Consider the following 15,290-nt stretch of genomic DNA (forward strand, 5'->3'; position numbering starts at 1 on the left):
AAACCACTGACCAAGTGCATCTGCCACTCTCATAAAAATGTTAGCCAACATAAACCACATAATTGTATACAGACATCTCAGTCTAGCGAAGTAAAGTTGAGATACATTACTTGCAGTGCATTCAGATCATTAAACCCATCAGTTTTATGACATAATTCATCCTTCCCCTATCCTCTGCCACTGTCATGTATTCATAACTCAAGATAATATTCTTACCACTGCAGAACTTCACAATTAACTGACTGCATTTCTATCATGTATGCATAGCCACTAAATGATACCAAAGTAACAGTTACACTCAATAATCATTAATCACTTCCACTGCTGCCGTACTGAAATCCAACTTCTTAATGATAGTAATTGCAGCAATCATTCACTGCCATCATAATGTGCATGTCATACATCTGAAAGTAACATTTCTTAACTTTAACTCACTAATTCTACTTATTTTTAACAGTTTCTTAATAATTTATAACATTTTTAAATATTTGCTTACTTTAAGAAGTCTGCCTATCCTAAAATATTTCTCCCCTAACTCACGTATTGGCAAATTATTGTGGCAATATTCAACTTTTCTTTATAAATTCACATCCATTTACATTTTTTTATGCAAGAAGTCCTTTTATCATTTATCTCTGTGAATCGTATAACATGCAAAGATGTACAGCCATGTATGGACATATATCAGTCTTGGACGATCATGAAAGTGGGCCCAGACTGACATGAATGAGCTGCAGACAGCTTGATGGACCACAGCACTCCTCAGCAGTCCCAGGTCTGCTGCAGTAACTCATGAATGAGTGGGGGATGCTGTGCCAAGTGAACGACCAAGACATACTTCACTCAGAAATTACTAGTTTTTCATTTGTACAGCAAAAGAAATGCAAACTTTCATGAACTGCTACATTTGTCTGTGTGTGAATAATTTCTACCCGAAGACAGTGTTACATTTACACCACAGTATTTTGAAAACATTCTACCTTCATTGCATAAATTCCTTTTTAACATACACGAAAGGGAAAATTGTCACTCCATAAGAATTCAAACAGTCATTATGTGTAAACCAAATCCAAAAAAATAAAATAGGCAAGTACAGCAGTGAATGCATTACCTTGTATACAAAAAAAAAAAAAAAACTGGACATAGAGGTAAACAAGAATTATCTTCTGCCTTCTCTTTACAGGTGAGGAAGAGATCGGTATAACCAAAGCAGCAGAAAAGAGCAGCTGGGCTTACTGAATCCACTGGTAAATTATGACTACAGTTCTATGCAATAATATTTGTGTAATTGATTTCATAAGTCATACTAACCTTAACTAAATCAGTAGTGGGCATTCATTATATTACTGAAACCTAGACTGACATATTTCAGTACACAAGTGCAGTGTTCTGTCTAAATCTATTTTTAATGCGTATAAAAAGTATGCACCAGTTACCTTAAACAAATGCAGTGAAATCATTACATTACTGCCAAACAAGACTGGGAGATATAGCAGTCTGTAACTGCAGCAATCTGTCCTAAACTGTTTTCTTTAACGGTTATAAGGAAATATTTTAAGAGCTTTGTACCTGAAAGAACTGCATTGAAATCATAACATTACTGCAAGCAAATGTAATCGATATGTCAATATTAAGTGATTAACTGTGATATTTAACATGGTGTTTGTACTGAATATCAGACATAGAAATGTACAGAACTTGTGAGGAATGCACTGTCCTTCCAAGTACTCTCAAGAAATTCCCATACGAAGTCATCTGAAGTGTGCATAAGCACTTCTCATATCCTTCTTCCCAAGCACAGAAGCATGTCCCATGCGGATGGAGTAAAAGTCCTATCCCTTTACTCATCTCCTATCGACTATTAAGGGGTGACTTATGCCTGCCCTAAAAGGCACTCAACTCCAGCCCTGATGGAGATGCTACATGTTAAATTGAAATTAACAGCATGTCAGAGACAAACTGTATATATGTAATTGCTGACAGATTTACTGAAACTTGCCGAACAAGCACTACTGTGCGCTTTCTTTATGAGACACAGATGTAACTGTCAGGTGCACTGCACTTCCTCAGCTGACTTGGATTACAAAAATGTCCACTTAAAGGGTATTCTACAACAACATTTATAGTTTTAAAACGTCATTGATGAAAATATTCTTTTTCTGTATTTAAGCCTTCTTTGTCTGCATCCTTATCTCAATCCAGAGAAAGACAGTTCTCAGCAGGCCAAAAATGTTTTCAAAAATGTTCTTTTATTGATAGGACGCAGTCTGTAACTTTTTCTGCTGTTAGCCATGCTCATCCAGAGAAAACTAGTCCTCAGCATGGCAAAACGTTCTTTCACTGACAGGATAGTTTGCAACTTTTTTCTTCTGTGTTAGCCATTTCCCCTTTAGCTTGAATATCTGTGTTGACCCTACAGCTGCTTAGATATTTCAACAAGCCTCTATTGTTAATGCCATTTGTTACAAAAACATTCAGAAGTATAACACTTTTGGTTCTAAACAAGCACATTCTGTTAAGCCAATGCATCACATGCTATTTCTAAAAATATCACACTGTTTTGATTACCAAATCGTCGTTACTGTGAAGGAAAACAGTTTATATCTATATTCTATCAAATACATGTTATTGCTATAAGGAAAACCAATATTACACTTATAATTCCTTCAATTCCCCCTTTTTATTTTGAAAACCAAAACATTTTCAATCAAATTTTAAATCAAACTTTGAATCTTATGGAAACATGATGTCTCCATTGGTTAAGTTACTTTTTTTACCACCTACATTAGTTACAATAGATACCTGATTGACAGTCTTTTTAACACAAAGTTTGATACACGCATGTTATTATGATCAACAAAATAATGGCTACTATAGCAATTAAAACTGTAATAATGGTTTTCTACCATTCTGAAAATAACCCATTTAACCAGTCACTCCAATCATTGCTCCATGTTTTTTTAGCCTTTTCAGATACTAGTTGTATTTTACTTAAATGTTAGTTTAATGAGGCTGTCTTGTCTGGAATGCAAGTACAGCACTCCTCATTGATCAGAGCACAAAGACCCTTTAGCTTCTGCTGTGTTTATGTCATGACTGTAGATCAACGATTGATATTGATCTAATGTATCAATACTGTTTCCTAATTCTCTCTTTCTCATGACATTTATTTTACTGTCAGGTAATTCTTTAGTTAATCTCATTGATGGTGTTGAATACCCTAGATAACATGTTCCTTCCCATTCCATTGGGAGCCATTTCCATGCTTTTGTACTGCAAATGTAGCATTCCCTGGTACTGTGACATTGTATTCACTGATCCCTACTGGTTTAGATCCTGTCTGTTGTATACATACACTTCCTTTTGAAACTGTCCTTACTTTTAAGGGTGGAACATCTACTTTGTCTGGTTTACCACAACTCTACTCTTGTTACTAATTTTTAGCAAATCTTTTGGTTTACATTCTGTACTCTTAGGACCAATGGTCCAATTAATTCCTTTACTTTGCGCTTTGGCTATTTCTTGGCATACTTCCTGCAGGTCTTTTATCCATGGTTGATGCTTTGTTTTTAATTTAAAATACTGAACTGTCCCTAAAACTTGCACTTTTAAATCAGTTCTGCATCATCCTGCACTATCAGTGAACCCCATTCTAGCCCACAGTGCCATATATAGTCTCAGAGAATTTACTACATAAGCACTGCCACTGTAAATATTTACTGGATGTAAATGATGCAAAACATATTTTACAGCTTCTAGCTCAGCCCTTTGTGCTGAAATGTATCCTGGTAACTTAACCTTAACTGGTTTGTCTCCCTTTTGCAATGCCACTATTGTAAACCACATGTAGTACTTCCCATCCTTCCAGAAATGTGCACCATCCACACCCCTTCAGTGATTTTGTTTATTTCACTGTCATTTAGCAAAGTCTTCATTGTAAAATGTGGATTTCGAACTATAACCCCCAAGAACATTGTCAAATACTCTGTCTTATTCCCCAGTAAATGGCCAAAAGCTGTTTAATGCAAGGATGATATATTTTTTCTACAGGAGTAATTTTCCTGCTACAAAAAGTGACCGGTCTTAACTGTGTCCATTCCCTGAGATACCTCTTATGGCCATGACTGTAATAACACCTCTGAAAGTGTGTTTTCCTGTTGCTGCTTACAAAACAAAATGTAATTTACTGGTGGGAGCTATCAGCTCCATTACCGTGCCAGTTTCTGCTTTAACATTTTAAATATTGTAGCTCATGACTCCCATGAACCTAAGCAAATCTCAAATTGTCAAAGGCTTTGGCAATTGCAGAATGCCCCTCATTCTTTGACAAGGAGTACTCCCCTGTTGGTCTGATAATAGTTCATAGAAATTTAACTTCTTGTGACAAGAACTATATTGTCTTTGTTTACATTAAACCTGTCTCTTGCAACCTGTCTCTTGCAACTGTCTCAGAACTTTTCTCAGTTGTGATATGTATTCTTTCATAGTCTCTGACTGTCTGAGAACATCATTAATATAATGAATAAAGTACAGTTTTGTACCTACCATAAATGTAGATGTTCGAGTGTCTTCACTGCTGCAGTCATTACACCTGGGTTATCCTGCCGTCAGGCTGGCCCGCAGTCGGCCTGAGTTGCAAAATCTTGATCCGGCGTCAGGGGTATATAAGAAGCAGCCAACACCATTTTCTTCAGTTTTTCTTGCCCCAGATGTCAGGTGCCCCCAAAAAATGGTAGGCAATACATATTGCTAATAAAACATGTAAAAAAGGTTAAAAATAAAACCTTCATTAACCAGCAAATACACCACATAGGTAGTATAGGTTAGTCACAGATAAGAAAAAGAGGCTGGTGGGTGGGTAACCTGGACTGCAGCAGTGAAGACACTCAAACATCTACATTTACGGTAGGTACAAAACTGTATTATGTTCATCGTGTTTCACTGCTACAATCATTACACTTGGGTAGAATCCCAAAGCTGAGTTTGGGTGGCTGGCTCTATAGAGGATTAGGTGTGGCTATGAGGCCCTGCAGCACTGCAGTGGCAAAGCCAGCTCTGGATCTAGAATAAAGAGGCAAATGGTAATGCTTGGTAAAGGTGTGCACTGAACTCCAAGTTGCAGCTTCCAAGATATCTTTGGTAGGTACTCCTCTAAGGAAGGCAGTAGAAGTGGCAGTTGCCCTGGTGGAATGTGGTCTAATATTACTAGGTACAGGTTTCCCATTTTGTGTGTAGCAGAGCCGGATACAGTGTCCTATCCACTTTGAAATGGTCTGCTTTGAAATTGCCTTGCCCTGTGATCCTGCAGCATATGATACAAACAGTTGTTCAGATTTTCTGAAAGCTTTTGTTTTGTCCAAGTAGAAGCGCAATTGCCTGTGTATGTCCAAGGAATGTAGAAGTCGCTCCCCTTTATTTTGGGGATTTGGATAAAATGTTGGCAAGTGAATAGATTGGTTAAGAGCCACACTAGAAACCACCTTAGGCATAAAGGAAGGGTTTGTTCTTAAAGAAACCCTGTCTTGGTGGAAAATGATAAAAGGCTCCACTGCCATTAGCGCCTGTAGTTCTGAGACTCTTCGTGCTGAGGTTATTGCCAGAAGCAGAGTAGTTTTCCATGATGTATATTTTAACTTTGCTGAATTGGCTGGTTCAAAAGGAGGCAAAGTGAGTTTTTCCAAAACGAAACTGAGGTCCCAAGTTGGTGTTGGTGCTCTCCGGGGCGGTCTTACATTTTTAGCCTCTCTGAGGTACTGCTTTAGCAAAGGGTGAGAAAAACTAGGAGGATCTGTGTCGTAATGAGCCAAGATGGCAGATGCGTGAATCTTAATGGATGAGAAGGATAGTCCTTTGTCCAGCATCTCAGTCAAGTATTGTAGTATCTGAGGAATGTTAGGGACCAGAGAATCAAGGTTTTGAGCCTGGTTCCAGGCACAGAATCTCTTCCACTTTTCTGAATAAGATTTCCTGGTGCTAGGCCTCCTGGCCTCCAAAATGACATCCATAACAGCTTTAGAGAGAGAAGTTGTCTGTTTGGCTAATGAATCTGCCATGCAGCCAGGTTTAAGGTTTTGAGCTGACTGTGCAGTATCTGATTGTTTTGCTGAGTCAGAAGGTGTGGAATTTGTGACAAAATCCAAGGTGGGCCTTGAGCTAAGTTCTTTAAGAGTGGGTACCAATGCTGGCGTGACCAGTCTGGCGCAATCAGAATCATCTGTGGTTTGTCTTGTCTGGCTTTTAGGAGTACCTTTGAAAGGAGGCAGTGGTGGGAAGGTATAAATGCTTAGGCTTTTCCAGCCGAACGAAAGAGCATCCACTTTCCATGCTTGTGTGTGATAAGTCCTTGTGCAGAATTTTTGTAGTTGGCAATTCAGTGGGGAGGCAAAGAAATCTATGTCCGAGCACCCCCATTTTTGCATTATCATTCTGAAAACTTGTGGATTTAATTTACACTCATGAGGATCCATGATGCTTTTTGATTTATGTGAAGAGGCATTTGTTCTGTGGTCCATTTGCCCTGAATACATTTTCCTGCCATGTGTGCTCCCAAGGCGTAATCCGAGGCGTCTGTTGTTATAGTCTGCCTGGCTGTGGGAAGGGTGAAAGGCTGACCCTTGTTGAGGTGACATGCCTGTGCCCACCAATGAAACTCCTGTTGTAGGCAGGGAATTAGAGGTATTACTGTCTCCAAGCTGTGAGAATGTTGAGACCAAACACTTTTCAGGTACCATTGTCATTTCCTCATATGCAGTCTTGCATATGAAATTAGAAGAATGCAGGATGCCATAAATCCCAAGGCCTGCAGAATTTTTCTTGCAGGGAGTTGGGACTTTGTTGCCATCAATTGAAAATACTGAGTCAGTTGTCCTTGTTTGTCTGGCGTGAGATAAACCATCTGGGCCATTGTATTTAAGCTGGCACCCAGGAATATTATCTTTTGTGAGGGCACTAGTTTTGATTTCTTTTTGTTTACTGTGTACCCCAGGCAACTTAACAATCTTTTTACGAATGCCAGATGTTGAAGAAGAATGTCCTTGCTTTCTGCTTGAATCAGTCAGTCGTCCAGATATGGATATATTTGAATTCCTTTTTGTCTGCAAAATGCAATTACTGGTGCCAAGTACTTGGTAAAGACCCTGGGTGCAGTAGATAAGCCAAAGGGCAGTGCAGAGAATTGGTAGTGCATTGAACCAGCTATGAATCTAAAGTATCTTCTGCAATTTTGTCTGATAGGGACATGCAGGTATGCCTCTTTGAGGTCCAAAGTAACAAGCCAAGCTTTCTTGCCCATCATGGGAAGGAGTTGTTGTAGTGTCAGCATTTTGAATTTCGGAACATCCAGGTAAGTAGAGTAGAAAGGTCCAGAATGGGTCTCCAGTCTTTGTCCTTTCTGGGTACCAGGAAGAGTCTTGAGTAGAATCCTTGTCCTTTTTCCTGCTGTGGTACTTTTTGAATAGCTCTCATGTCCATGAGAGCTGTAATTTGTTTTTGTGCCTCTGCCCATTGATTTTGTGGCAAGTCTGGCATTCCCTTTAGCCTTGGTGAAGTGTGAAAGTGGAACCTGTAACCTTGAGACACAACATTCAGCACCCATTTGTCTTGGGTGATTGCTTGCCAGTTTTGAGAAAAAAAGTGCTAGTTTCCCCCCTAAAGGAGCTGCCAAAAAGAGTTTGGCATTGGAAAGGGGAAGTCATTGGGACTGTTTCCTGTAAGGTTGTGATTTATCCTCACCTTGTTTTGCGTTAGATGCACCCCACTGTCATGGTCTGTAAGAACCTTGTGGCTGAGATCTGCCTCTTGGGCATCTGTATCTGCCTCTTTGTGGCCTGTCTGACACTGGAAAGGACCAATTCTTAGTAGGCCAAATTCTGCTAAATCGTGGTGGATGTACCTGTAAGAAATCCTTTACTGTTTGCATAGATTTTGCCTTATCCTCCATTTTCTTTAATACCTCTTCTGCCTTAATACCAAATAAATTATCTTGCTGCAAAGGAGCATCCAATAATTTTGCCTTAACATGATCTGGTAAACTTTGTTCTTTTAACCAAGCATGCCTTCGAATCACAGATCCTGTAACTGCTGCTCTACAAGAAGCTTCTAATGAATCAAAACCACATTGCAAAGTATGCTTTCCCACTTGTTCAGCTGCATGCAATAAATCCTGCATTTCCTTAAAGTCAGGTTCTGCATTTATAATCATTTTCTGTTTTAATCGAGACAGTAAGTATTGTTGATACTTAAGCATGTGAAACTGGCAATTCAGAGCTCTCACTGCTAAAGTTGCAGAGGTGTAAACTTTCTTTCCCCATCTGTCTAATGCTCTAGAGTCCCTTATCAGAGGGAACTGGATTCTTAGCCGTGGAAGCCTTAACCCCCTTTGGGACCCTGGGAAATAGTTTCTGGGTCTGCAACAGGGTTTTTATAAAGAAATTTGTGAGAGCCAGGGACTCTGTAGTATCTGTCCGGCTTGACTGGAGCTGGGGGTAAAGAATCAGGGTTTAAACTAGATTCAGAGAACACATCATCCACAATGTCTAACACTGGCAGAATAGCAAGGGGCCTGTGCTGAGGCAGCAAAAGAAAGTATCTGAGCCTTTTCTTGGATTCTGAGTAATCCTGGCCCTCCCAATGGAAATGCTCCCTCATGGTATGCAAAGTTTCCCCAAAAGAGTAATCCTCAGGAGGAGAGGCTGAAGGAACTGATTCTTCAGCATCAGAATCCTCATAGGGGGGTAAAGAATATCCCTGGTCTGAAGAGGAATCAGAATATATAGAAACCTGGTCAGAGGAATCATAGTCTGTATCCTGCCTAGGCCTTTTATCAGGAGGGGGATGGGAACCCCTGATCAGAGTAATCAAGTCTTCGACCATCTTGAGCATCTGTTTTTTTTTTAGGCATGGAGGCCTGTCCAGGTGAATGCTGTACTTGCTTCTTTGTCTTTAGTGTAGGTTTAGTTTTGGCTGTAGTTGTAATGGTAAGTTGAGTAGGCCTGAAAACACCCTCAGAAGCCGATGCCTGCTCAGCGGCTCCGGACCCATCTGAAGAGTTAATCTCCGTTGGCCCAACACCTTGAGGCTCCAGAGGCCTAGCCACCTCCATGTCGGAGTTGGACGCGGCCTGTGGTTCTGAGGTTACGGGTGTCAGGGGCTGCGAAAGCGCCTCACCAAAAACTGGCGAACCAGCGACTGGCCTGGAAGAGGCTTTGTCGTCAGTTTTGGGCCTCGGATGCCTTTCCTTATCTTTATCTTTGCGCTTTTTATGCATTCTGGTCATCGGTTGTTCTGATGACATTGTATAATTAAACCTTCGCCCAAAGTAATGGCGAGCAAAATCAAACAGACGTTTAATAGTGCGTTTGTTAAATCTAGCACAAAACCGACAACTAGTGACATTGTGATCTGGGCCTAGGCATGGAATACAGTAAGAATGAAAATCCTTATGAGGTATTTGCTTCCCACAAGAAATACAATTATTAACTTTTTCTGACATCGGTCTGAGGCAAGAAAAATTTTCCCCAACAGGGTACTTAGCTTTATTGAAGACTTTGGTTCTGAAATCGAATTTGAAATCTCAGGAGTTGGCCGACCGGCACTTGCGAGCTGCTTTTGCTTTGGGCACCGTGCGGCAAGAAAGACTGAAGAAAATGGCGTTGGCTGCTTCTTATATACCCCTGGCGCAGTGACGTCAGGGAAGAGGCGACAGCAACCGACGCCGCACCAAGACTTTGGAACTTAGGTCGACTGTGGGCCCGCCTGACGGCAGGATAACCCAAGTGTAATGACTGCAGCAGTGAAACACGATGAACATCAGTGTCATCTTTACTCACATTCTGTAGGAATGTCCCTACTATTGGATAAAAAAGAAATTACAGGACTGTCCTGAAAACCTTGAGGTAATCTAATAATAACATACTGTTGATTTTCAAAGGTAAAAGCAAACTTTTGCCATTCCCTTTTCTGAAGTGGTACGCAGAAAATCCATTTGCTAAATCTCTCACTGTAATGTATACCCTCCCCCTGTAAATGGAACTTCCCACAGTCTGTTTCTGTCTCTGCCCATAAGGTCTAAAATTATTTTCTTTAACACTCAGTTGTTCACATTGACCCTTTATGTTCTTATCCTGCAACTTTTGCTTCCTTCTTGACTTAATTTTTCTTCTTAGTCCCTTGCAAACACTCCTTTCTCTATTTGCCTATTTTTTCCATGTAATTCTATCACTACACATCCACAAGTCAAACAGCATGAGGGTCACCCGATCTAGGGATCTAAACTTAATACGTGCCTCAAACAGATGCGTGCCTTAGAGACTGCCCACTCTTTGGAAGAGTTCTTTCCCCGGCCATCTTCAAATGCAATTTGGATCAATGGATGGGGAATCACAAATTCACACCTGGGGTAGTGCCTATGATCATTATGGACAGGGGCAATATGCAAGATACTCAAGACATACGCATAAATCCATGTCCTCTTCTTGCCACTAGGGGCCATATATTGAGAAAATTGGGTTATATTGGCTAGGTTTGTAAGGGCTCTTAAGCCTATTAATCTCCTATGAACTTCTGAAATGAGTACTCGCACTGTATGCATATAAACTTCCCATGCACAAGTTTTACCTTAATAAAGATTTAAATTATAAAGTAAAATTGTTTTAAGAAATTAATTGGCATGTAACATGATGTTTGGACTTATTCTACATTTTCTCTTTGGACTTCACTCTTTTTATCTGTTTTTATTACTTTAATAATGCATTTCTTTCTCCTTTATTATTTTCTTTCCCATTTATTTTACTTTTTTTTTCTTTTTACAGATTCAAATCCCACGGGTGCAGCCCAGGCATCTACCTCCCAGGTTATGGAGTGCTTACCCTCTGCTCACTGGGGGACATCTTTGCAGGGTCTAGGCAGTGGCACTGATCCTGCAGGCACCCCATCACCTAAGCAGCCTGGAAAGCCTCACTGAAAAGGTGCTTCAGAACCTGGTAGAGGACATACTGGAGCAGGTAGTGGACAGACAGCTGCAGCCTGTCCAAGCTTCCCCTCAATGTGTTAAAGACACTCTTTCCCTGTTCCCTGTTGATGCCAACCACCTCACCACCACAGGCCCCTTGCCTCCTCAAAACCGAGGTCTTCCACTTTACCACCATGTGGCAGTGGAAGTATTTGAGGCTCTGTGGACTGGGGACGCTTGCACCATCTCTTCCTCAGCTCTTCCTCCCTTATCCTTTATCCATTACCCTCTTACCTACTGCCCACCAACACCACCCTATTTAAAAAATAGCAGTTAAAAAATATGGGGGGGCCCATCACCTGACAAAAACACGGTGCCCTCCTCTCTCACCTCCTCCAGCACAAACCTTCCTGATCTTTTCCTTGCATGTTCCCGTCTTTGTTTTTCTTCCCTTTTCCAATCTTTCCCATCTCCCCCTTTCTATTTTTTAATATAACCATCAGGGTGTTTACCTAAGGATACCCTTATATAAAACATTAAGAAACCCTTTATTTTTTAAGATTTCAATTATAAGTGCTGTTCCCGCTGCTTGCCTTATTTCTATCAGGAGTGACTCTGCTTAGCCTCGCTCCACCACAATATTTGAAAACAAAAAGTAATACAATGTCTCAGGCTTTTGTGTATTAATTTGCAAGTTCCTGATGCTGAATTTTACATACTTTATGCTTTTGCCACAAATGGGTGCATTTTTAGAAGAGCTTCACTTATCCTCATTCATTACAAATGACCTAAACTGATCTTATTCACATATTTGTCTAGTGGTGCTTCTCCCAGATAACGACTAGGCATTGATACAACACAGATACACTCATCAATTAGAACACTTACCATCTTTGGGAAATCGGAGCAGTCTGGGATCTGCAGCTGGAAAAAAGAAAACAGAGCTATGAACAACATTTTTAAGATAATCCTTCCATAAATGCTTAACTATTTTTCAGTGATATTTATCAGCAGTGACTTTAATCAATCATTCTATTTGCCTAATGATGTGCAACTATTTTGCAGTACACGAAGAGTACTGATTATGCTCTGAAATCGGCAAAAGCTCTGCTTTAAGTCCCAATCTCAAAGCAACTTCCTTGACAACCATTGTTTCACAAATGTAACTGCTGCTAGACAGGAGGCCTTTGTAGGACCCTCATATACCAAGTGTACCTGTCAACTGCAGTGCCAAGGGGAAGGATAGCAGGATTCACTAGAAAAAAAAACCCCTGACAGTTGCCTAAATGATGGTCCCTCCTGGTCAGCTATCACCTCTGGTGAAGGAGGAATGAATGGGCCTAATTTGCCAAGGGGGCAGAGAGTCATCAGGCAGCAGGGGATACCCACTGAAAAAAAATCAGACTAAGTTAAACAAAGTGAATGTTGAGATGACTACAAACTTAGTTAGCTCTGTGAATGATGTAATGTACAAATATATACATTTCATTCAGGATAAGTAAACCTAAGCAACATAGTTTTCTACATGATGCAAGCTGTAGTACTCACCGGCACAGAGGTACACACTGGTAGTTTGGGTTACGTTTCCTCATATGGTAAGTTCAATTGGAATAATCAGCAGAGAGACAATTTGTGCAAATAATAAGAGTACATTTGTCTAATTAATAATAGATAATGCATGAAGGAAATTTAGCTGAATTAAATACAGGAGGATTTAAATGATTACAGGGAGTGTAGGCGGATATAAAATGGATGTTAATAGCAGGGGAAAGAATGAATAAGGAAGAAACTACACCAACTAAACTGAATAAGATGGTAGATTAAGCAGTAAAGGCAGAGCAAAAGAAAGACTTACTGATAAGAGAATGAATAGTTTAAGTTGTGCCAAAAGTGCAGTTCCAGTTGCTTAACAGCAATTGACATTTAAATGTGGTTCTGAAGAGCTGTGCCTCCATCTCTCATGTTACACATTATTACATTAGTGCATTTTTTATACTAATGAAATGCATACATCCTTCATAGTAAAGTTAATAGAACTAAAAATATACTGTATTTTCCTGGTTAACACAGTATTACAGCTACAGTGTAACTGTATGCAGCACTGCATTTCAGAAGTTATATAATACTGCTAATTTAGGATGCAAATGAGCATGTTCCAAGATGGTGATACAATATGCTGCATCCATGTTACATGCCAGGTCAGCAGTATTTAAAAGCATAAGCAAATGAGAGCACAGTGTCGACAAACATTTGCACACCTTCTCCTAACCTTGGTCAGAGACTTGTATTAAAATCCAGCCATAACAAACATCTAATCGATTTGCATGGAAAGATGCATCTAGTGTGTTATTTGTTTATAAATACACACCTGCATGAGTGTGTGTGTGTGTGTGTGTGTGTGTGTGTGTGTGTGTGTGTGTGTGTGTGTGTGTATACACACATTTTATATATAAATTGAAGGTTTCAAGTAAAATGGCAAATAAGAAAATAAGGACTTCACATGACAATAACTACTATCCTGACCCTGACAAAACTAACTAAATAAAACTCACATCACATGCTACAATTCAACAATCCTGTCCCCCATCATTCATTAATAAGCAACAGTCTTAATTCTACATGAGTGGCTGATGTCATTATCTAAAGACATTTGACAAATGTAGTGCAGGAAGAAAGAGCCAACAACTGAATCTGTAAGAGTCCATGAGTTTTTATTTATAGCTGCAGAGGTAGCTGCCAGGCATGCAGTGCAGGAGACCATTATAAGCTTAGCCCAAATTCCAAATTGCCTCAGAGTAGTCCGATCAAGTGACTTGCTGAAGGTCACACAGTAGGCAACTTTAATTCTCTGTGCCATCTGACAGAATTTTAACTACTGACTTTAAAACTTTATTTTTATTTGCATCAGTTTATGATGTTTGAAGCTTTTGGAATAAGGGGTCATCTCTCCTATTGACATCTTATACCTAGAAGGTTAGGTTTTCAGTGCATGCATCACATCCATTCTGAAGGTTAGCATCAATGGCTTCCTCCCAGTTAGGTTGCACTCTTGTAGAATCCCTGGAAACTAGGTAGACAGCTTGTCTCTACAGCAATGGATATGCCATTAATAGAAGCTTTTTTTCATTTTTTTTTTTTTTTAGTTTTTGAAGTAGTGACCAAGTTTTGGTCATGCAGGAGAAAAAACTTCTTGTAATTTGTACACATTGCTATGTTACTTATAATTGTAGGGAAATGTCATTTGTGCAACACTAGAGAAGTACACCGTTACCAAGTGTGCAAAGTACAACCAAGTTAGTATTCACCTGTGTGCATGCATTTGACTAACTTTCATTTGTGCACCCATCCAGATTTCCAGCATAGGGGCAGAACACCTGACCCCATAGTTTCAGTCTGTCTTTTGAGATAAGGACAGTTAGAGGTTTAGGACTGAGTAGATGGCTTCTACTACACCCATTCTTTATGAACAGGAGTGCAGGTATGAGGAAACTTTGCACTGTAGCAGTGTCTCTGAAGATGGCCAGCCAGCTCACACATCACCGCTCATACCTCACCACCAGAAGTCTTCTGGGAAGAAAGTTGACTGTACAGTACATATATATAGGGTTTGTAACTGAATGTTGTAGTGCATCCCTATGAGGCTTGGCTAAGTATAAAGAAATGTCCTCCAGATATCAGGAATCCCCATCTCAAAAACATAAAAGACATCCAACTCCCTGCCCCTTCTACCAGAACACTGGGAGGGGGTCAACGAACTAATATCAGTAATAGAACTAAACAAAGGGCTCTACTTAAGACTTTTCTTTGCCCCCAGAAGGGATAGTCTTTGGAAACCCCTTCAGGATCTCTCATAATTCAACACATTCTCACTGCTCCAAAATTCAAGATGTTAAACCACAAGGTCCATGTTTGCACAAGCCAAGGCAATCACTCTTGCTACTTTTACATTCCTATCCACATGGACCTAAGGTGCTTTCTCAAGTCCGAGGCTAGAGCTTCTACTACCAATCACATCATTGCCCCTTGGTTTTGCTACTGCTTGCAGGGTTTTCACAAACAGCCTGGCTCCAGAAATTGCTTTCTGCAGGACAAAAGTCATACACATATACTAATACTTGGGTGGCTACCTCATTCATGCAGTCTCCCAGGCGGAGATTAACAGGACCCTCACTTTCACAATGGAATGCTTCCAAAGCCTGGCATTATCCCTAAATACCCAGAAATCTAATATCATCTCTTCCAGGAATGTGATTCACCAGAGAAAAAAGAGCATTTGGAAAACTATTGCCATAGTTTAGCAAGGGAAAAAGAAGGTATCCGCCAGAGAATGCCTCACTGCACT

The 15,290-nt window shown here is 40.1% G+C and overlaps 1 protein-coding gene across 2 annotated transcripts in view; it reads right to left on the reverse strand.

Annotated features, from left to right (window-relative positions):
* Nucleotides 1–15,290, reverse strand: part of LOC122809158 (suppressor of tumorigenicity 14 protein homolog) — a 1,180,509-nt gene that overhangs the window by 447,552 nt on the left and 717,667 nt on the right. For both annotated transcript variants that reach the window (XM_044080444.1, XM_044080445.1), the window contains exon 6: nt 11,837–11,872. In XM_044080444.1, the coding sequence (XP_043936379.1) occupies nt 11,837–11,872 (36 nt within the window). The remainder of the gene's footprint in view (nt 1–11,836; nt 11,873–15,290) is intronic.

Source organism: Protopterus annectens, chromosome 8.part0, assembly GCF_019279795.1.
Source record: "Protopterus annectens isolate FY-2018-M chromosome 8.part0, PAN1.0, whole genome shotgun sequence".
NCBI classification, from domain to species: Eukaryota; Metazoa; Chordata; order Ceratodontiformes; family Protopteridae; genus Protopterus; species Protopterus annectens.